The following is a 23,034-nucleotide window of genomic DNA, read 5'->3' as shown; positions in this document are numbered from 1 at the left end:
TATCTCTTTCCCTAATTTTTCAATTTTTACTCTACTAGCTTCAAACATCAGTTGTCCTTTCAGTGGCTCTCCACAATTATTTTGACCTTATAACATTGTTTGGCCTCCAAGATCTTCCTCTGAAAGCTGAATAACCCCATAACTTTTGTATTTTGAATGTATGCAAAACCAGTATCACGAGGATACCGAAGTCTCTTGCCAGCTCAAAAAGTAGCTGGTTTCTTGGGTCACCACTACGGTGACCTGAGTGCTTAGGCAGCTAAATATGGTGAAAACAACATTGAGGTCACAACTTCCTATGGGGGCCATGAAGGAGCAGGGACCCCTGACATTGAGAGCGCCCTTTTCAAGGGAAAGTCTTTCAAGTAAGTCTGCTTTCATACTCTGTTCCAAGGCAAAGTGTAAAGCTTATAGTAGGCGATAATCCATTCAGTCTCCATGTCTTCCTTAGTCTCAAATTTACATTTTTTTACTGTGACCAGTCAATTTTTCCTCCTATAAACAACCTGATTTTATTTATACACTTAGTCCTGTTTCATATGTAGAAGTTGAAAGAAGTGGCCTTCTGAGCACTTTAGAGCAATACCAATGAAAGTGGTATAGGGGATGGTGGGGTGTGTATCTGTTTTAAAAGTGTCTTGAAAGACAAAGATGTCCTTGACCGCTCGGTTCACTACGCTATCTCCCTGATTCGCAAACATGCACACCTTGCTCTAACCCTAACTCTTCAGTCCACATACCATCTGGCCAACTCTCATGGATCACGCAGCTCCTCTCCCCTGCTTTTTTGTTCACTCAGTTCCTTCTCTTGGATCCTCACAGCCTGCTTCATCAGCTCTTTATACATTCTCTCTCCTGTTCCCCATCCACATTGCCAGTTGCCCGCTCCCCATGCCCTGCAATCATCCTCCATGTCTGCAATCATGCATCTCCGTCCCTGGGTTTCGCAATTCACGCAGCCGTTTCCTAGGCTTACTGTGTACAAAGCCTCAGCCAGCTCCCACTACACACAGTATGTTATCCCTGACTCCCTGTTAAGGTATCCTGAAGTCCCGGGCTCCAGGTACACCCCGAGCCCTGGGCCCGCCCCGTCAGCCTGCGCTGCGCACTACAACTCCCACGATGCCGCGCCACCGCCCCCCGGCTTCCGGTGCTGCGCAGTTTCCGGAGCGGATCGCAACCCGGAGTCCGGATCCGACCCCGCTCTGCACATTCCACAGGCAGGTAAAGCCCCGGGCCCGTGCTCGCCGCAGCCCCACCGCGCGCCCCTCGCTGCGGTCCGCGGCCCGCGCCTGGCCCGGGCCCGGCCTCCAGCCGCGCCCCCCACGCCCGCCCCGGTCCGGCCGCCGCGCCGCCTGTTCTTTGTTACAGTCGCGGCCGCTGGCGCCGTGGGCGATCGGAGTCAAAACCCGGCTGGATTCCGGAGCCGCTCCGGGATCGCCCTGCGCCCGCCGGGTTCCGCCGCTGCGGGCTTGGCCTCTGCCCTAAGTGCCCGGCCTGGGTTCCGCGCGCCCGGCCCGTGCCAACTGCCCGCCGCGCGCTCGGCCCACGCCAACCGGCGCTCGGCCGCCCACTCGCGTGCTGGGCGCCCCCCGCCCCGGCACGGGCTCAGGCGCTGCGCCCCAGTGTTCCCAGGCCCAGCGGCCACAGCCAGGCCCTGCGTGGTTCCCGGCTCAGGTCCCTACAGTCCCTTCCCGGCTACCCAGCCGCCTTACCCGGTTTTCGGGCACAGCCCAGGGAGGGGCCTTGGTCTCCAGCCCCTTTGGCGTTTAAGAAAGTCCGAGGCTGTGCCGTGGCTCCCAGGCCCTGGCGCCTTACTCGTCTCTACCTTTTGGTGGCCCAGAGACCACAGTGCCAAGACAGGCTGGAGACATGTGCCCGCCTACTATCGGGGAAGAGGGTGGACTGGTGGGGGCCAGGGCCAGGTGGAGCCTGCATGCTCCCGAGGTGAGTTTTGAGAGGGCAGAGGTAGGACACCAAACCGTGGTGGGCGATGGCGCGCTTATCCCCCCCCCCCCAACCCTTCTTGCAGTGGATGGAAGGCCTCTTCACACATGCTCACAAGCGTCCCCCTCCTCCGAGGCGGTTTAAAATGGTAGAAGCAAGAATGTGAGCTGGAGACACGTGGAGTTGTGCCTGAATTTAAAGCTGCCAACGCTTCTTTGAAAAACATATGCTAGAGCCGGTCAGAATCCTCCATTGGAGGTGCTAGTGCAGAGCCCTGCTTGGGGTCCTGAAGGCAGTTTTAAGGGTAAAACTTGAAGCCTCTGACTGTGGGAACCACTCATGGGTGCCAGAGACAAGTGTCCCTGGAGATGTAGTTGCTGAGACATGATCACCTACACACCCCAACCATATTTTGCTTCAGACCTACCGGCTTTCCACATTTTACCTACTGCAGCTGCTTCCTCAGACTTGCCCTGAAATCACTGCTTTATACTGAAATTAAAAACCTTTAGATCGGATTATTAAAGGGAAAAAGCACCAAGTTTTCTCCTTATGGGGTTTGTTTTTCTGTGATTCATGCTTTTGCACAAATGTCAGCAAAGAATATACTAGTTCTCTTTGGGGAACAGACAAGGTGGTTTATGTTTCCAGAAGACAAATGGGTAAATTAAAACACCACTAGGTTGATGGCAAATGCTTATAATCCCAGTACTCTGGAGGCTAAGGCAGGAGTTGATCTTCAGGGAAGCCTGGGCCACACAGACAAAGTCACCTACAATTACAAGGCTGTCTTAAAGAGATTACCTTTGAGAAGGACCACTGTTCCCATAGGATGTTCTCCTGTCATTTTTTTTTTCTTGAAAGGTTATCTGTGCAGAAGGTAGGGAAGGCATTGCTGCATTTTGCAGGTGTAATAGAGATTAAAACTGCTCACCAGCAGTGGCTTAAAGGCTGCCCAGACTCAGTTTCTCATTTGTAATATATGGCTGACACCTGTACAAGACACTTTACCCAGATTGATTTACCAGGCCATTTCTGTGGTAAATGTTTGTTGACACCTTTCATACACCCAAGGAGCAATGGAAAATGTGCAGGAGGCAGTGTAGACCATAAGTAACAATGGTTACACAAGAGAGGCAACGACATGAAGGAAGAAAGTTCAGGGACCAGAACCATCTATCTGGGAAGGGTGATTTAGTAGGAGACAAGTTCTATGAGGAAATCTAACCTTGGTGGAAAGCAGAGTGGGCTAGTGCACAGAGGACTGTGTTGGAACATAGTCAGGATCCCAGGCTGGGAAATGCCAGTGAGTGGACCAGTGTGGAGAAGCAGCAGGATGATGGCATGGAGAGCTTTGAGCAGGACTGGCACAGGATCTGTGTCCTTAGAGTTGAGCCTGTGCAAGCCTTGGAAAGCCAGAGCACACAAGAGTACAGGCCAGTAGACCCCACCCAAAAATAGAATGAAACACTGAGGAGATGATCCAGCACATGGCTGCTATCCTAGAGCTGGCCCACAGTCCAGGCGGCACCTGAGAGTCTGTGGGCATGAGTGGGACCTGACAGACTCTCCCTTAGAGTCTCCTAGGGTAGGTCTTCCTTCACCCAGAGCAGGAGATCACATTCATCCATTTATCCCCTGCCTTGGTGTAGCTATGGCCCTGGTAGTCTTGGTCCGCAGGTATAGGAGGGACATGAAGTCACTACATACCCACCCTCCAGCAGCTTGAAACCCTGACTGGCAGTTTTGTCTCCTAATTCAGAAGGGTAGGCATGAAGCTTTGTTGTTCCCAGCCTTCTCTGTCTCCTCACCTATGTGGCTCTCTGTTCTGATCTCCCAGGAAAAGAGCTATAGTGGTCATTTATTGTCAGCAGGTGAAATAATAGAGAACCATAAAATGCCCCATGTATTTTGTTGAACCAGCTTATTAAAGTAGACCTTTCTTTGGGTTCTGGATGACAGTTCATCGAAGGCCATTACAGCTCACCCAGAAGAAATGAGTGCAGCCTGTGGTCCTGTGAAATCATGTCTGATTCAATGAATAGACATACTTGTGTTGCGAGAAGTTACAACAGGGGCGTCAGGAGAGCAATTGTAGGCAGCAGTGTGTAATGGACGGTTTAGGATCTCCAGGGAAGGAGGCAGGAGGGTACAGAGAAGAGGCGGGGTCAGCTTGCTGATGCTTAAAGGGAAGCTGGTTCCTGTGAGTTGGAAGTGACTGGGGCCATCCTGTCATGAGGCTTACATTTTCATAACTGCATTTACAAGAGTGACATGAAGATCTGTTTTAGAGGTCAGTGGAATTTTCATTTGCTGCTCTTAAACCTGGCCTGATCAGATAAGCTGGGAATGGAGAATAGAGAAATACTTTTATGGGGCTGTTGGCAGAGAGAGTGCTGTGCCTGGTACCAGGGGTCAGGTATTCTTCAGGGGTTGCTCTAGACCTAGGGAGAGGCAAGTGCTGCACCAAGATCCTGGCTTGGAGGTGCCTTTCAACTGTGTGCCATATTTGGGGAGGGGGAGTGTCACTACGTGTACACAGAGATACAGATGACATAGGGTGTCCAGTGAGGGAAGCAAAGCAAAAGATTGATGACTGAAGAAAAACATCTGAGGGGAGGTAGGCACCTGAGATAATGATAGAGGGGGACGTAGGCTACAAAGAGATGTGTTCTGTGGAGCCATTTGCTTTAGCCAAGGTTGGTTCTCCCATCAGCCCCAGAAGCAGTTCCTGTATATCAGGTATTTACGTTATGATTTGTAACAGTAGCAAATTACAGTTATGAAATAGCAAAGAAATAATTTTATAGTTGGGGGTCAGCACAACATGAGGAACGTCACAGCATTAGGAAGGTAGAGAACCACTGTCATGGAAGGTGAGGAAGCCAGCGTTTTTCCGGAGACTTTTATAGTGGAAGGAAAGAGAAGGAAGGTTACACAGGTGACCTCCAGGCAAAGACCTTTTTGTTTCGGTGTGTGAGCTCTGAGTGTCCGTAGATACTGCCAGAGAGATGCAATAGGAAGGGTTTCCAGGGCAAAGCGGGAGGCCTGTTTCTGGTGCGCAGTCGTGGACTAAGAGAACTTGCAAGAAGAGTGCTGTTGGATAAGCCTTATTAAAAGTAGGTGAGTATTTGACAGATGGAGGGAAGGTTTTTAGCTTATTCTGTTTGCTGGTGAAATGACAGAATTCCCCAGACTAGGTAATTTATAAGGAGTGAGAACATATGGAGACTGTTCCCAGCCGAGTTAAGAGAGCACCAGGAACCCTATAGGCTGGGCATCCTCAGGTTACCCTAATGGGTTGGAGAACCTGGGCCATGGAACCTACTTTTTAGGTATGGGCCATCTTGCAGTATCATGTGGGAGAGCATCACTGATGAAAGTTCGAGGAGGGGTAGACCATGGCTGTATAGGCCCATGAGTGAGGATAACACCTTGTGACTCAGTCACTTTTCAGGCCCACTCACCTGATACCATCATAGTGACAGCTGTATCACAGCCAGAATTTTGAGACCACATGTACATCATAGCAGTTCTGGGAGAGGAAACAGCAGTAGGTGACATGGAGGCTGGGAAGGGGACCTGAATAAATTCTTAGGAAACCTGTACTTGTGGGTGCCCTGCTGGAGTCCTTCATCCTTTCCATCCTGTCACATGGGGTGGGGGCAGGCACTGAGTCTGATGGGGTCTGATGAGCCTTGTTGGTGAACTTGTGTAAACGTGATCTGGGTTGCTTCAAGACCCCACTTCCCTCTACTGAGATATGCCTTGGGCCTCTACTCACAGTTCTGAGGGTTGAGGAAGTGTCAGTATCAACAGGAAACCTTGGATAAATGACAAGGCTTGAGGAACAGTACTGAAGCCAAGTGTGTCCTGAGTCCTGACCATTGCCAGGGGTGTGCAGGGGTGATATGATTAGACTGGAGAGAAGGGAACATACCTACTGTGTTAAGAGTCTGCCTTTGATTATTCTGCTGTGAGTGCTAGGACTACAGATGTTTGCAGAGCCAACACATCCAGCTAAGAGGCCGCCTTTGAGAAGCGTATTCCCTGTGTCTAGTTCTCTATGCGGGCTTTTGGCATTTTCTAAGTTTGAGGAACACATGCTAATTAGTGATGGCAAGTTTGCCTTTTATTGTGATGAATCACAGTGCTGCTTAGCTTAGTGCAGTGTGTTAGGCAAGAGGCTTCTAGAACTCTGCCCTTACTGGCTGCCAGATTTCTGCCATCATAACTGGTTGAGCTAGGATCTTCAAGTTGAAGGACACACTACCTCAGTTTCATTTTTAGGCACTACACTGTACATCTTTCTTTTGCCCAGGAACTCCTCTGCAAGAGCCAGAAGTGAACATTGGAAACACAGATGAGCTAAGAAGTCAGAAAGGATGGAGAAATTAGGAAAGAAAAAAGGCTAGACAACCTCAGTTGAGGACTCCAAGCTGCCAGAATGGCAGGCCCAGCCCTAAGACCTCAAATAATAGGGGCTAAACCACATCTTCTGGAGGGATCTGGAGGTGGAAGTTGAACACAAGTGCCTTGCTGACTGGAAAGAAACAAGACATGGTGGTGTGTTGCTGGAAGCTGTAGGCCAGCCACAAGGGTTCCATCTGCAGCATCTAGCATTCTGAGTGAGATTGCTATGCATTGGCAGCTTGCTGTGCCTCAAGGTTCAAATAAGCACACTCAGACCATAACCAGGCTTTGCAGGGAAGCTGCAGGGGAGGAACCCAGGAAGCAGAGGAGGAGCACAGACAACAGTAATGCACTTGAGAAGAGCGGTGGTGGGAAGGGATAAAACAGGCAGGCATTGGAGAAGTGTAATGGGACATGGGGCCCACCTCATTGCCCTGCTGCTAATCAGCTAGGCGAAGCTATGGAGAAAGTGGGAATGTGCAGCCTCCTCTACTCTAGCAGCAGAATCTCCCCATAGGCACGTCCATAGCAAACTCTACACACACTCAGAAAAGAAAATCATCAAGTGGAGGAGCAGCGTCTGATCACAGGTGTGTCTGATTGCAGGTCTGATTGCAAGTGGTAAAGTTAGGTCAGGCGAGTACTTGAACCCCATCTGCAGGAGCTGATGCAGAAGTGGAGCTGGTGAGAAGAGAGGCTCAGCAAGGTACCCTGTGCTCTCACCCTGGGCCTGGATGTCTATGGGGTCAGCACAGGACTTTCTGATGAGCAGTAGTTCAGATTGCTGTAGCTATAGCTTGGCCGCTATGGTCACAGCAGAAGGCTACTGTACCCTATCGTATTTTAAGACAGGGATTCTGGCCTTCTCGCTTCTGTTTGCATGGACCATTTCTCCTGTAGAGGGTCAGGTGAGTGACACTGCTCAGCGTGTGGCTGTAGAGCTGTGTGGGGCCTGCTGTGCACCTGCCCTACTGGCAGCTGCTCTTTGGTGCTCACTAGGGCAGGAGAAGAAGAGTCTGAACTTTAAAGTTGGGCAAAGAGGTAAATGAGTGGGACCAACAGAGGGAGGTAAGCCTAGGCTCAGAGCAAAGCTGTGCTGAGTCTAGAAGGGTGGCAGGCACAGGGTGCTGCTTCATATTAACTGTCAACCTGACAATCTAGAATCACCTGGGAGAGTGGCCTCTGGACAAACCTGTGGGGCTTACCGATGTGAGCAGATCCATCTTGACTATGGGCAGGGCCATTCCCTGAGCAGGGGATCCTGGACAGTGTAAAATGGAGGAAGCCAGCTGAGCATTGGGAAGTATTTATCATTATCTACTTCCTGAGTATGAATCCACTGTGAGGTGTGGCTTCAAGCTCCTGCTGCCCTTGACGTCCCTGCCAAGATTGACCTTGACTTGTGAGCTAGAATAAATCCTGTCTTCCTTAAGTTGCTTTTGTTAGAGTATTTTATAACTAGCAGCAGGAAAAGACACTAAAACAGACAGGGAAACCAGAAAGGACCATTTATTAAATAGTGTGAGAAACCTTTGTGCTTCACAGGAAATGAGCTTAGGAAGCCACAAGGCCAGAGCTTAGGTGACCAACAGTTGGTTGTTCTTCTGGCATGGATGGCATGCTGGAAGCATTTTGCATTTGCATCTAGGTAAAACACTTACCCACAGGTGTCTGTCTTTACATGGAAATGGGCAGGAAGCAGCATAGGAGGACAAGGTAGTGAGACTACAAGTAGGAAGACTGTAGCAGACCATAAAGGCCTTAAATGTGAGAAACCAAGGCCTAGGAAAGGATAACAATCAGCCCCAGAGTCAGCAGTGACAAATGTGCTGGTCTCTGGCATCTAACACTCCTGTACTACAAATACAGGCTGATTATAATCCTTGGCTCCTCAGCCTGTCCATCACAAAGGGAAACTCCCTCTACCCCGCTAGGCTGATGAGCTGCTGGCCTGCCCTGATCCCAGCAGATCAATTCTGAGAGATTCCTCAGTCCTCCAATGCCCGGTGTGTGACTTGAGCAGGGTCTGCAGTGCTCTCAAGTGTTTAGCTCAGGATTCTCTCTGCCTAACACAGCATCCCTTCTTCAGCACATATCAAAAGTAGATCACAGTACAGAGTTTGGGAAACTGTTCATCTGCTTTTTCCCCATAGAGATTTCTCTCCTATTTTAATATAGTCATGAAAGCCTGTGCCAGTGAGAAAGGTAGTAACCCTCTTGTTTAAACAGAAGTCCCCAGGGCCTCTAGACCAGAACTGGCTCTCAAATCCTTGAGCTGTAACTGTTCAAGCTAAGATCAATTGTAAGTGAAGAACATGCTCAGACTGCCAAGACTTAATGTGAGAAAATTCCTTAAAACATGAATTACATGCATGAGGATGGTTGGGGTATGAGGTGGAGCTAAGTCTGTGTGTTGGACTCTATCAAGATCTTTTCACAGCTGTAAACAAGGTTATCCTAAAGTTCTATGGAGAAGCCCAGCAGAAAAAGGCATGCCTGTAATCCCTGCACTGCAGAGGCAAACAGATAAATTGATTTGCATAGCAAACTGGAAAGCACTGCTGCTACTTCCTGGTCCACAGAACATACTCTGAAACACTGGAGAGAAACTATTTTCTCTCAAAAATTTAATATCCCCCCCCCTTTTGTACAAAAATAATATTTTCTATAATTCCTTCTTTGGGGATTTCCTTCTCATTTCAGGGATACATAGTGAGACAATATCTTAAGCAGTTATCTTAATTTACATAGTAAGTTTCAGGGATACATAGTGAGACACTATCTCAACAAAACAATACAAAAAAAAAAAAGAGGAAGAGGAGGAAGAATTTGATGGAGAGCCAAGGAACCATAATATAAGGAACCATCTTTGAAAAGACTGCAGCCAGAAGGAATGAAGCCTCATAGTAAGGCTAGAGTGGCAGGTTGTTGAGTGTGCTTTTTCCATATGGTACGGGCAGAGCAGCCCTCAGAACAGAATAGACAACTGAGATAGCCACATGGGCATAGCCAATGGATTTAATGGTGTATGTTGAAACAGGGTCCTCTGTGTAGTCCCAGCTGACCTAGAATATGTGATTCTTCTTGAAATGCTGCAATTACCTATTCACCATGTCCAGATTTGTGGTTTTTTGGTTTTGTTTTGAAGATATGGGGTCAGAGTTAATTTTTTGCGTGTGCATGCCCAGTCATCCCGGCACCATTTATAGGAAAGAAGGCCTTCCCTTCTCCACTGAATCACTTCTATCATCATAGAAACTTGGCTGGGTGTGTGTGGGTCTGTGCTTATCTATACTGATCTTCATGCTGTCCTTCCCTGCCCAGATCTCCATCAATATAGCGTCATGGTTAAGCTTGGGGTAAGTAGACCGAATGTTCACACTAGCATCCTTGTCTTAATTGGTTTTTTTTCTGTTGCTGCAATAAAATACCTCACAAAAGTAACTTAAAGGAGAAAGGGCTCATTTTGTCTCACAGCTTGAGGGTACATTGCATCATAGTGGAGAAAGCATGACAACAGGAGTGAAGAATGCTGGTTCTCAACTTATTTTCTCATTTTTATTCAGCTGAGGACCCCAGCCCATGGAATAGTGTGCCCACAGTTAAGGTAGGTTTTCCTCCTTAAGTTATCCCATACTAGATAACCACAGGCACACCCACAGGTTAACCTAATCTGGACAGTCCCCTTTCAGCCCGCTAGGTAATTCTAGAACCTGTCGCTTTGAGAATGAATATTGCTATTACACATGTCACCTGGGGCAGGCTGTGTAGACGCCTGTGTCAGTGCTGGGGAAGGTACACCTGGAGTCCACTGTCACCAACTACTTAAATTCAGGAGGTCCTTGACAGAATCTCTGGACACTCACTGCATTTGTTTCCCTTGTATAGTGGCTTTCTGTTACTATAGCCGTGTTTATGGTCTGCTATAGCTGTGGGCTAGGTTTGGGCACAGATGAGTCAACTGGAGAGTGCAAAACCTGCTGGGTCCCAGCCACCTGCTGGGCAAGTGTCTGAGCATCCAGGCAGAACAGGCACTGCTGCTACTTCCTGATCTACAGAACATACTCTGAAACACTAAAGAGCCACTGTTTTCTCTAAAAAAATTTAATGCCCCCCCCCTTTTGTATAAAAATAATATTTTTATAATTCCTTCTTTGGAGATTTCCTTCTCATTTTTGGTTTTGAGACAAGCTATTCCTGAATAGCCCAGACTGGTGTGGGGATCATAGGTAAGTGTAACTACACCAGCACTGTTTCGTTAATGTGTGAGGGTCATAGAAATCCGGAGACTGGACTTTTACAAAGGAGCACTCATGGCACATTAATGGACAAGAGCAAACCTGGAAAACTCACATCACCGTGTGTGACCTCTGCTTAGAAGGTCACTAGAGGCTGTGCTATGGGGACCAGATACTTCTAGTAAAGAATGCTCAGGACTCTCGTGTTAAGCACCATGTAAGTGACTGGCTTTGCAGCAGTTTTATTGTCCTCCCGTTCCTCTCACATCAGCATCTTAGGATTCCTGTCCTTGCACTGCAGTGAGGGGTGGATCTGGAGGCTGGGCTGCTGCCCTAGGAAAAGCATCGTACCACACCTCTGTGCGCAAATTCAGGCTCCAAAACAAGCAGAACAGAGTACAGTCTTTTTCTCTTGCTCCGCTCTCTCTGATTAGCTTTATCGGCTGTGTTCTGTATTTTGCCGGGATCTAGCTGCAGCTAATGATAGCTTCTTATTACATGTTCTGATTGCAGAGCTCTCTGACCTGAGTGTGGCTGGAGGGTAGAGTTTGGGTTCCTGATGTGGTACATAGACCCTCAGGCTCTTGTAACACATAAGTGTTAAATTACCTTTTTGTTATAGTTGTGTGTTTTACACAATTATAACAGTAAGTTAAAAGTTTGGGTCCCAGCTGATAGTACCAGTGGGTGAGAGCAAAACCTTTAGGAGGAAGAACCTAGTGGAAGAAAGTAGGTCATTAGGAAATGCCCTTGAAAGGGACATTTGCTTCTCAGCCACCTTGCAGGGAGTGTCTTTGCTCACTCTACATGCTTGCACTATGATAATATGATATGAGGATATGCTGCCTCCAGCCAGCAGTGTCAACCACAGACTGAATCCCCTGAAGCTGAGCCAGTCTCTTCTTGCTTTCTGCTCAGTGACCAGCCATTGTCCTCATCCTGGATTAGAACCCATTTCATATGGTACCTACCTGCCAGGAGTCCTGAGAGCCCAGGCAGAGGCATGGAACTGGGTTAGAGTTAGTAGGCCCTTGAGCCGGCTTCTAGCTTAAATGCCAATTCCAGCAAAAGAAAATGTTGTACTATGTTTGGGGATTAATGTGCTTGTTGTTTTTAACATTTTTAAGCAACTTGGGAAACTTTAAGCTTAGATCTCCCTGGATTCTGTATAGTACCTCTCTTCTCCCATCCTGATGCTATTGGCCCTTCCCTTCTCTGGTCAGTAATAGCTTGTTCAGCCAGTCTGAGTTTTCACTGGTGCTTTATGTTACTTACCTGTGTTCTAATCTTAAAGCTGCTGGGGTCAGAATGGGTTTGGAGGGCAAGTGAGACTAACATTCAAGAAGCATGTATCAGCTTGCATCCTTTCCTGAGACAATAACCAGCAGTAGGCACCAGAAAGACAGAGAGATCATGATCAGATGGCAGGAAGGATGTGGGGTCAGGAGGATTGTTGAGTGGGAAACAATGGGTGCATCTCACCTTGTGTTTTTCTCCAAACTGACTAAAGTGGGTGTTTTTATATCTATATTAGCTTAGGTATCTGATATCCCAGAACAAACAACACCTGCATTACCCTGTCTGAAACACATTTGATACAGGATTGGTCTGTGGTCTGCTGTCTAGTAGATGGCTTTTGAGGCAGCCTTCAAAGGATACATGGAAAATAGAAATAGCTTGATAAAGGTCTATGTAGGGTCAGAAGAACCCACCATGGTGTGTATCGGACACTACTTGTTACCCACTCGGAATGATAGGGCCTTGACACAAGCTAGGTACTGAAGAACAGATTACAGTAGAAATGACTGTCTGCAAGGAATCCACATCCCAGAGAGGGAGGGCAGAGAAATAGTGGCAGTAAGAAAAGTAGCTTCTAAACAGTGTATATTTTTCTAAATGGCAGCTGCTATGAAACAGTGGGACTCTGAGTTCATGAAGGTCCCTATGAGGGCATTCAAATCCATTGCTTTTCCTAAGAAACATGGTTACAGTAGGTGAAAACATATTTAAAGTTAAAAATTAAGGATTTCAGTGTTCATTCTCTTAAAAGCACCATGTTATGTTCCTGCACAGGAGCAAGGAGCCTTAGAAGACATTATCTCTAAAAACTGTTGGGGAGCTGAAGAGATGGCTCAGTCAATTAAGTACTTACCAGGCAAGCATGAGGACCTGAGTTCTAGCCTCAGTACCCACATTTAAAAAGCTGGGCTGGAGCATGTAATCTCTGCACTGGGGAGGTGGAGACAGGATCTCTGATGCTCCCTGGACAGCCAGCTTAGGCTAATTGGCAAACTCCAGGTCCCAGGAAAAGTCCCTGTCTTGGAAAACAGTAGATGGCTCTAGAAGATTGACACCTAAGGGTGACTTTGGCCTTTACACACATGTGCACACATGTGTACATCTATACACATAGGAAAACCCACACATAAACTATGTTGTAAAAGCTCACTATTAACTGGGCTCTTTTGTATCTTGACAGGAATCAGCAATGGCTGAAGATGGTAGTGAGGAGATCATGTTTATCTGTAAGTGACCCATAGACCTGTCTGGGACTGGTATGATGCCATAGAACATAGATGGGATTGACACTTCCTGTCTGCAAAGTTACATCCACATTTTGTTTGTATAGCATAGACATGGATCTCTTCTGAGTCTGTAGTTTGTTGACTTGCTTTGAGAGCCTGGGTGTTACCTGTCTGCTGCACTGCTGTGGTCTCAGGTGACTTCTCTTCAGGACTCCCATTAGGGGCACATGACTTAGTGATCTTTAACTCAAAAAACTCAGCCAAAGGTTTAGAAAGGATGAGGGTTATAAGATTTAGGATAACGGGTTATTACTATCCTAAATCCTTATCTTCCTAACCGAAAGTGCCATAGACCGGTGCTCTTGAAAAGGGGCTTTTGCTTGGCATTCTGTGCTTTCAGGAGCACTAAGAGGTGACTTTTGTGACAGGCCTCCTCCAACAGCTGCACCCTTGCTAGTTTTTGTATCAGCACACATGTCTCAGGAACCTCATTGCATTAGGGTCCCTTTTTCCGTTTTTGTGGTCTTTGGATTTCTCTTTCCCTGGACATTGTCCCCTCTGACACTCAATGTCTGTTTGTAGGGTGTGAAGACTGCAGCCAGTACCATGACTCAGAGTGTCCTGAACTGGGACCTGTGGTCATGGTCAAGGACTCCTTTGTGCTGAGCAGGGCAAGGTGAGTGAGTACCAAAGCTCCCACAGTAGCCCAGTCTATGAAGAGGGGCTCTCTGCCTGTTTGCTGGGGCCAGAGTGTAGAGGTCCCATGTATCTCAAAGTTTGCAAGCCAAAGTGAGAAACTGTATGTGTGGGGAAAGTACATCACTCAGGGAGCTAGGTACTTTCCCACTAAGGTGAGATCTAAGAGTTTCAAAGCATGAAGGTGTGTTTCTTTGATGTAGTCAGGAACCTCGGGACTGGGCTGTGCCAGCCTGGATTTCATCAGTTTATCCACTGAGCAAAAGTGGCTAAACCCGCCAGATGGTAGTGGTACATATACATCTTTAATCTCAATACTCAGGAGCCAGAAGCAGGTAGATTTCTGTGAGTTTGAGCCCAGGTTGGTCTACAAAGCAAGTTCTAGGATAGCCAGGGCTACACAGAGAAACCCTGTCTCAAAAAAAAAAAAAAAAAAAAAAAAAAAAAGGGTGGGTGGGGGCTAGGCTGCCATGTAGTAGCCACTTTAGACTTAGAACAAATGTTACATTTCTGGATGTCAGTAGCCTGAGACATGAAGAACTTAACTTACCCTATGAGGCTCTGATGGTGCCTGATTCAGGGTAGACTGATATGCTTGGTGTCTTATAATTGTTTCTAGAAATCTCTCAACTGGTCCCTACCCCTGTTTATTTATCTTTATTTGTGACTTATGTTTTGAAATATCTTTGCCCAAAGTAGAGAGCTGATGAGCTCTTTTTTGGGACAGAGATGCCAACTGCCCATTGAAATCTAGCTGAAGACATTAGGTGCACAGCCTTGGTCATGGACTCTTTTTAGCCCAGCTTCTGCTCATCCCCAAGGGCAATGGTCTGTCTACCTCTGCTTCTGGATATGTCTCCCACTGGCCCAAGTCCCCCACCCATGCTGAGGTCCAAGCTCCATGACCTCTTTTTTCCAGCATTTTCTTTGACCTTCTAGTCTGGTTAATAAAACCACACCCTCAGTGGGTAATACCCAGTTTACCCAGACCAGAGCCCCTTTGCTGGTCTTCAGTGTGTACAAAACACTTCACCATGCTTTGTGTCCTCTTTTTCTCCCTTCCTTCACATTCTCTACATACAATCTTGTAGTGTAGGCCATAACTTTGTCAGATTCAGTTCTTATACCTCAGCACTCATACTAGGAATGTGGGGTCAGCATTGTCGTGTGGGGATTTAGATGTGTCCCTTAGTGCATGGGCTCTGGGTTCTCACAAGCCTAGGCCAGTCCTGTTCCCATTTATGAGAGAGCTTAAATTCCGTTCCCTGACAAAGTGCATCTTGGAAGCATGATGGTCTTTAAGGAGGGTTGTAGGCAGTGCATTGCTCTGGCCAATGGCAGGGCCTCTTTGAGACTCCTTCTAATTCCAGGTCCTCCCTCCCCTCTAACCTGGAGATCAGGCGCCTGGATGACGGGGCTGAAGGTGTGTTTGCAGTGACCCAGCTAGTCAAGCGCACACAGTTTGGTCCGTTTGAGTCCAGGAGGGTTGCCAAGTGGGAGAAAGAATCTGCATTTCCTCTGAAGGTAAAAGCTGCAGGGACAGGGGCTTCAGGGCCCCTTCATAATCTGGGGCTGGATGACTTCTGGTTGGAGTGGAGTGAGGGCTGCTAAGTGGCATGGATTTATAAGTGCTGAATAATTCTTTCCTTCGCTTCAGTGTGTTTTACATTACAGAGTGTGAGGGTTAAGGCAGTACCTACTAACTTGTAGGTCTTTAGGAAGTACATTTAAGAGCAGTCAGGAGTGACACCATGCTGATGTAACTCCTCTCCTCCCCCAGCAGGTGCTGTGGCTGCAGCACAGCCAGCGATGGTCTCTGTAGCTTCCTGCACCGGTGTGGCAATCTCACTCACGTGTGTGAGTTGCACGAAGCTCTCAGAGACCGAGTGACAGCATGGGGCTTGGAGGCTGCACAGAGCACATCTGGCTGAGGGAGAACGGGTATTTCCAACTTAGATATAACACCAAGAAAACCAAAGTGGGTGTCAGTTACAAGAATGGCTGAGGATCTGAAGTGAACCCCCAGAAGCCTTCTGAGGCTGGGGAGGCTTAGACATGGGGCTAGCCTTTGGAAATAGTTGGGACATAAACGAGTGAGGCTAAGCTGTTCCTCTACAGCCCTGGGGACAGCGTGTTTCAGTTTGAGACCTGGAAGAGGCAGCCACCAGTCTTAGGTGTTATAGCCTCAAGAGTTTGTCACTCTTTGGATGTTTGAACTTATGGGACAGATTTTAGCCGACCAGAAAAGATAGATGCCTGATGACAGGCGTTTATAGGAAGAAAAGTGTAAGGAAAGCAGAAAGAAGGGGTCTGTGGTAAGAAATATTGTAAAAGGCCTAAATCTGAGGCCAGAAAGGCAGGTGGCTTGGTGTCTGCACTCTGCAGGTTATAGGTAAACACTAATGCCAGCACACGGCTAGAGATGGTCCTTTATGCCCGTCTGGCTTCCTTTCACCTCCTCGATTCTAAGTTATTTTCAGGTATTAACTTGTCCTCAGCTCTGAGTACCTGTATGTCTCAAGGGAAGCCCTGTGTCCCTGAGAGGAGGGTGGAAATGTACTTTCCACACCCACTAGGGGGTCACTGGGCACCCGGTGGCCTCCCAGTTTGTTACTGTATTTCTGAGAGCCTCTCACGAATAAGGATCTTTTCAGGAAAGGCTTGGCAGCGGGTGGGGGTCCCTGAGGAAGCAGTCATCATTCCACAGAGAACAGACCCTATGCCTATGCCAACTCAAACCTAAAGATACTAAAGGCTTTCCCTGCCCTGCCCTCAATTAACCCTGAAGCTTTAGTGATGCTCTGCAGACTGGGGGCAGCCCACCTAGACTGAAGGACTCTGCTGATGTCATGCTTGGGGCAGAACCAGGAGAAGAATTTCACTATCTGGGTACCCACCTGAGCCATGGGGGTCCTATTTCCAACAAAGCTGAGAGGAGAGCTCTTTGTTGTTATGTTGGATAGGAGAGCTCAGGATCTCCATGATGTCTAGAGAGGAGAACTCAAGATTCTCTTGACTCCTGTATAGGAGGAGAGCTCTGGGTCTTCTTGATTCCTAGACAGAAGGAGAGCTTACACTCCCCTTGACACCTGCACAGGAGGAGAGCTCAGGTGTCTTATTCTCCGCCTAGCTCACAAATAGTCCTCATATATGTCAATGATGAGGGACCTGTTGCATGTCTTCAACTTCCTCTTTCTTGTGACCAACCTGACCCATCTAAGACACAGAGTCTTTCTCTGATCCCCTGGCCATGGTAATCAGCTTGTCAACAGGTCTTACCAGAAGCAGTGTGATCTCCCCCATGGTCCCATGCCACGCTGATAGACTGGTGGGTAACCAGCCTGTGGCCCTTCCCTCAGGTATTTCAGAAGGACGGGCATCCTGTATGTTTTGACACTTCCAATGAGGATGACTGCAACTGGATGATGCTAGTGCGACCAGCACTGGAGCCTGGGCACCAGAACCTGACAGCCTACCAGCATGGCAGTGATGTATATTTCACCACCTCAAAGGACATTCCTGCAGGCACTGAACTGCGTGTATGGTATGCTGCCTTTTATGCCAAGAAGATGGACAAGCCGATGCTAAAGCAGGCCTGCTCCAGTGTTCAGGGTAAATCCTGTTTCCTCTCTAGGGCTGGGCCACTTGCCAGAGACACCAATGAAGTTGCTGGGTCAACAGCTGGTACAGGGGAGGGGAGGTGAAACCAATGCAGTGCTTGTCACCATGCCTGAGGATATGGAGTGACAGACAGTGCTCACCAAATCTTAGGACCCTTGCTGGTGAGAGATAGTGCCTTTCTGCCTTAACGTGATTTGAGGCACTTGAGTATAATACAGGCTAGTGTTTGCTCTGGTTGCAGGGTTCCCACAGTAGCCCGTCCCTTGATGCTGTGAGGAATGTTTATTTCTGTGAGTACAGAGGCCCGGGGTCAAGCCAAATCATGGTGTAAAAGATGAGGCCCAGGACAGGCTGAGTGACAGTATAGAACAGTGGTTCTCAACCTTCCTAATGCTGCAACCCTTTAATACAGTTCCTTATATTGTGGTGACCTCCAACCATAAATTATTTTGTTGCTACTTCATGTCTGTAATTTTGCTACTCTTATCAATTGTAATGCAAATATCTCTGTTTTCTGATGGTCTTAGGTGACCCTGTGAAAGGGTTGTTGGACCCTCAAAGGGGGTTGTGACCCACCGGTTGAGAGCCATTGGTGTAGCAGATGAGGGAGCCAGGGCCAGGCCAAGTGACAGTGTAGAAGGTGAGGTGAGGGAACAGGCTACATCACAATGCAGAAGGTGAGGAAACCAGGACTGGAGCAGCGGATTTGGCTCTGTGCCAGTGCTGCTACTGTACCCCTCTTCAAGTCTGGTTCATGAGCATGTATGTATGTGTGTGCCTATGCAAAAGGTGGTATGTGCAGACAAATACCTTGGTGTGTGCACTTGGTTGTTTTAACCTGCAGAATACATGATATTAATAGATGTGTAGGTACCTTCGTGTGTGTTCAGATGTGTTTGCAGATGTATAGATGTGTGCATATGTCAGGACATTTGCAGATACACAGTGTGCACATTTTGTATGCATATAGATGTATAGATTTGTAGATGTGTTAGAGTGTATGGATCCATGGGAGTTATATATGTTAATGTATGTATGTACAGGCATGCAGGAGTATGCATGTTTGTACAGATGCACAGGTGTATATATGTTAGGTGTGTATGGATCCATAGAAATACATGTGTATTAGTGTATGTATCATCATGCAGGCATGTACATGTATATACAGATGCACAGGCGTGTACCTATGTTGGTATATGTATGTTTATAGGTATGTGCCTGTGTGTGCTCAGATGTACACATATGTGCATACACTTGTATGTATATACAGATATATAGGATTGTGCATCTGTATACATATGCAAAAATGTGTTTGTGTACTTCTTGATACATATGCACATAGGAATGTACTTCTTTGTGGAGGAATTATTTGAGGTTCAGGATCTTTCTGGAGAAGTGAGTCATAGTAGTGTACTAGAATTAATTTATGTTTATCTCCTATTAGCTTACAAATAAATGAGACTCAGATTATGATTATTTTATTTGACTTTGACAGTTACTGAGGGTCACCCCTAAGCTACTTAGAATTCTAACTGCTGGCCTGTCTACCTCCCCAGCAATGTACCCCAAATACTTGATGTTTCTCCTGGCCACATGCTTATGTTACCTCTTCTCCCGTGGCACCTTCTTTCCTCCTCATTCTCTGCCTCCTCCTCCTGCCTCCTACCTGCTCAGCCAGGTAACTCAAAAGTCTTCCTGCCTCTAATTTCTCACGTAATTGGTGGTTGTCATTTTTATTTAAATTAAGGAATAAAGTTTGCACAACAAAAGCTGGTAAATATGAGAATTCACTCGTAGGCCTATACCTTCTGGTATAGCATTTAGCATTATAGAACATAGCAACAAACCAAACCTCAACATTGTAGCTGCAGTACTTGCCCTGTTCTACCTTTTTCCTAGGCATCTCCCAGGGCAGCAGCCTTGCTCATTATTGTCATGAAGAGTTTCATCATTAAAGTTGGGACAGTGGCTCTGCTTCTGACCCCAGATATAGCGACCTCTCATGAAAATGGTTTCTTTTTATGCCAAGCATCATGTGATTGAAAGGCCTTAGGCAGTAGTTCTTAACATTCTGCAAAGATCTCACAGGTGTAGGTTCCTAACACAGAGGGCTCTGACCTGTCCTATGCTTCTAGTCTGTTGAAATTTTGATGAATGGAAGAGGCTGGTATATGTCCTGGAGCCAGCCTCATAAAGCAGCACAAAACAGGGAGCCAGCAGGCACAGATGTTGGCTTTTCCCCAGCTCTGGAACCTAGAAACAGTTCACTATGTCTTGGGGCAGATGGCAGGCAAGCAGGTACTTGTAAGTGGTGCAGATCATTGGCTGTTGTCGATCAGGTGGCTAGCTAGAGTTTCTATGTTTTTCTACCTCTGGGGTACTTGCCTAGCTGTCTCAGGCTGGATGCTGCTGGCATATGTTCTCCTGGGCTTCCCCACTGGCTGTTTAAGTGGCAAGTTTCACACCTTGTCACCTACCTCCCTGGCAACCCATCTGCCCTTTCCCTAAGTCCCTCCATGGCACACCCACAAAGCTTGGGCTATGAACTACATCCCCCTCAGCATAAGCCAGGCATTGCAGCCCTCCTTGCCCACATCACAAAAGCCCACAGAGAGCAAGGCCTATGAAGAGAAGTGAGAGGCATATAGAAATCAGTACCAACTGATTCTAGTTCCCTGGTTGGACCTAAGAGAGATGGACTTTGCATTTTGCTTAGCCCTAGGCCTTGTGTATGTACCAGAGAGTTTGCCACCCCTAGGTGGAGTGGACAAGTCTTGTGGACATCACTTTGTCCTTACCCTAGGTGGGTAGGACCACAGGAGATATACTGTGGCCCAGGCTTTATGATGGGCATGAGCCAGAAAGGCTCATTCTCCTTCTGCCCTTTTCACAGTTCCTTTAGATGGGCATCTTTATTATACAAGTCAGTTTGTAGATGTAGAATCAGGTCCTAAATATGATGGTCTCCAACTTCCAGTGGTTACATGTAATGTTTTTTAGCTTGGAAGTTTGTTTTATTTTGTTTTACTTTATGGTAGCATGAGTGATGAGCATTTGGTAGGAAATCTTTACTATAAGCTTTGGTCTTCCCTCAGCCTGTGGTGGGATTCTCTTGAGGCTAAACAGCAGCTACAGCTCTTAGTGACCACTAGGAAAACAGCCCATATTACTTGCTGTCATAGTTGGTGGGCAGCAGGCTTGGTATTTTCACTTAACAGGAGCTTTATTAGACAGTGTTGTGAGTTGAGGAACATTTGCTTTAAAAAAAAAAAAGACAAAAAACAAATTTCATCCTGCCATAGCTGTGATGTTCAACAGAAATAAAAAATGAAAAATAAATGGACTTGGATTCTTTGTCCTGGCTGTGGACTGTATTCTGGGTACGTGTTTCTCTGAGCCCACATTAAGAGTGGCTGGCTTGCTTTCCTCCCAAGGACCTGAATAGGTGGGTGGAGTGGGAAACATGGACTCAGAATCACCCTTCTAATGAGAAAGAGAGAAGGTAACATCTTCTAGTCCCTGGGAAGCCATGTCACGCCCACAGTCTGGCCACCCTGGTTCTCTTCTGCTTCTGGCTTTGAGACCAGTGTCTTCTAGTTTTCAAACCAGTTACCATGCATGCTTTCATTATGTTGAGGAGCTCTCAACAGGCATCTGCAAGTGTGTAACTCTTACCACAGACTCCTGTGGAGCAAGCCCATCTTCCCCTCCCTCCTGGTTTCATCCTTGGTGACCCTCTGTCCTAAGCCCAACTGCTATGTGTCCTGCTGGACTTTTCACAGTTGGTATGTGCCTACCCTCCTGTAACTTAGTTTTGACCTATGTACACACCTAAAGCCCTGTGTTCATAACTAAAGCCCTATGGTCACACCTAAAGCCCTGCTTCTTACGCTGTCAGGGCTTCTGTGGACTCTGGCAGTTTCACGTTGTTGAACTGAGACATTTTCCTATATTCAGAAATGTCAGTTGGCAGTTAAGAGTTCATCTGCTGGCTATTGACTATTATTATTTTTTCATTAAAATTCCTACCTTGTAAAATTACCTTTTGCAAATCTTGTGTCATCATGACCACCTGGTTCTTCCAATGAGAAGTCTTCACTCAGTGCTATAGTAGCAGATGTCCACAAATTGTCATGTGATATTTGTAGGAGATGGTTGGTCGCTTAGATGAAGGGAATCCCAGTCCTTGACCCAAGGGCTCCTTAAAAAAAAAAAAAAACTAGTGTGTGTGTGTGTGTTTGTGTGTGTGTTTGTGTGTGTGTGTGTGTAGGCCAGAAGTTTAACTTGTGGGATTTGGTTCTCTTAATCATGTGAGTCCCATTGAACTCAGCTGTTTGGAGTTGGTGGCAAGTCCTTTTCTTGCAGAGCCCTTGCTGGACCCCAAGGGCTTCTTTTTTTAATTTCTTCTTGGGAACCTCTCTATATTTGAGAACCAGAATGGACGTAGGAATTTGGCTCTTATTTCTGTTTATTCTCAATTTCTGGGAGTCCCTAACCAGCAGATTTCTAAAAACGGACAAAGAAGAGTTCAGACACTAGGTGGGACATTCTGGGTTCAGATCCCACCTGCCTCCTTTTTATTACCTTTTCCATCTTTGATCTCAGCCTGACAATTTCCACATTGCATATCTTTTCCCCTTGCAGTGGTGGTCTGCATCCTTGTTTCTATTCATTCTTCTTAGCACTACTTTGGAATGCAGAGAGTTGGGATGTGTTCTTTCCTGGTGCATGGTGGGTATGTATATAGCTGCAGATCTGAGAGACTGTCGAGACTCAAGAGCTTCCTCCAAGTGGCCTCTGGAATATTAATATTAAGCTGCTTGGTGATGGATCTGGATATGACATGTAGGAATGGCAGCTTTGGGTGGGCCCCACAGAAAAACTTACTAGACGAGATCCCGAGGCATGCCCAGGGTAGGTCCCAGGAGAGCATGACATCTTGAAAAGGAGCCTGCAGTCTCCATCTGCATAGCCAAGGTCAGTTTGTGTACTTAGAGCCCCTGTCTTTGTCCCTCTTCCTCAGATTCCTATGTCTCATCATTGGAGGGCTAGAGGCACTGCCTAGGCAGCAACCACTTGCCCCAGTTGGGGATTTTAAAAAATTGAACAGTTAGAGCCCACTTCTGCTTAGGTACCAGGCCTCATGGCCAGACAACAGTTACAAGGCACAACCCTGATCACAAAAAACTTTATGGGATATGATGGGCCGGTTCAGAAGCACTGTGAGATGGCTGTTGTTGGTCCCACGATACCCTGTTATATGAGCCACTGAAAATTTAAATGAGGAATTGTGTGTGTGTGTGTGTGTGTGTGTGTGTGTGTGTGTGTTTTGCTACAGGTAAAATAAAAGTAAAGCATTCTACCTCATACCCCACATTTAAAAAAACTTTTTTGAGACAGGGCTTCACTGTGTTCCAGGCTGTCCTTGAACTTGTTCTGTAACCATGGTGGGCCTTAGATTTCCATTCTTCTTGTCCAAACTACTAAGCAGTTGGTATTGCAAGCCTGTACAACCAGGCCCAGCTCGAGTGTAGCTCCTGGAGGCTTTTCTCTTAGGGAATTTGAAGGGCTCTGGTCCCACGGGGCTGGTGACT

At 47.1% G+C, this 23,034-nt stretch overlaps 1 protein-coding gene and 1 long non-coding RNA gene across 14 annotated transcripts in view; one reads left to right on the top strand and one right to left on the bottom strand.

Annotated features, from left to right (window-relative positions):
* LOC143433996 (uncharacterized) overlaps positions 1–1,852 on the bottom strand; it is a 32,517-nt gene extending 30,665 nt beyond the window's left edge. For all 3 annotated transcript variants that reach the window (XR_013103140.1, XR_013103141.1, XR_013103142.1), the window contains exon 1: positions 1,716–1,852. This is a non-coding gene — a long non-coding RNA (uncharacterized LOC143433996). The remainder of the gene's footprint in view (positions 1–1,715) is intronic.
* Positions 1,149–23,034, top strand: part of Prdm15 (PR/SET domain 15) — a 59,984-nt gene continuing 38,098 nt past the window's right edge. For 3 of the 11 annotated variants that reach the window (XM_076911145.1, XM_034514925.2, XM_076911141.1), the window contains exons 1-5: positions 1,149–1,224; positions 13,078–13,123; positions 13,706–13,799; positions 15,190–15,343; positions 17,179–17,431. In XM_076911145.1, coding sequence (XP_076767260.1) covers positions 13,087–13,123; positions 13,706–13,799; positions 15,190–15,343; positions 17,179–17,431 — 538 coding nt within the window. In that variant the 5' untranslated portion in view covers positions 1,149–1,224; positions 13,078–13,086. Of the gene's footprint in view, positions 1,225–1,815; positions 1,948–4,156; positions 4,241–9,700; positions 9,720–9,926; positions 9,968–13,077; positions 13,124–13,705; positions 13,800–15,189; positions 15,344–15,627; positions 15,761–17,178; positions 17,432–23,034 lie in introns of those variants that run through there. The other 8 variants (XM_076911146.1, XM_076911147.1, XM_076911142.1 and 5 more) reach the window with 8 other exon arrangements.

Source organism: Arvicanthis niloticus, chromosome 12, assembly GCF_011762505.2.
Source record: "Arvicanthis niloticus isolate mArvNil1 chromosome 12, mArvNil1.pat.X, whole genome shotgun sequence".
Taxonomy (NCBI): domain Eukaryota; kingdom Metazoa; phylum Chordata; class Mammalia; order Rodentia; family Muridae; genus Arvicanthis; species Arvicanthis niloticus.
The sequence above is the reverse complement of the archived record's forward strand: the minus strand, read 5'-3'. Positions and strand labels throughout refer to the sequence as shown.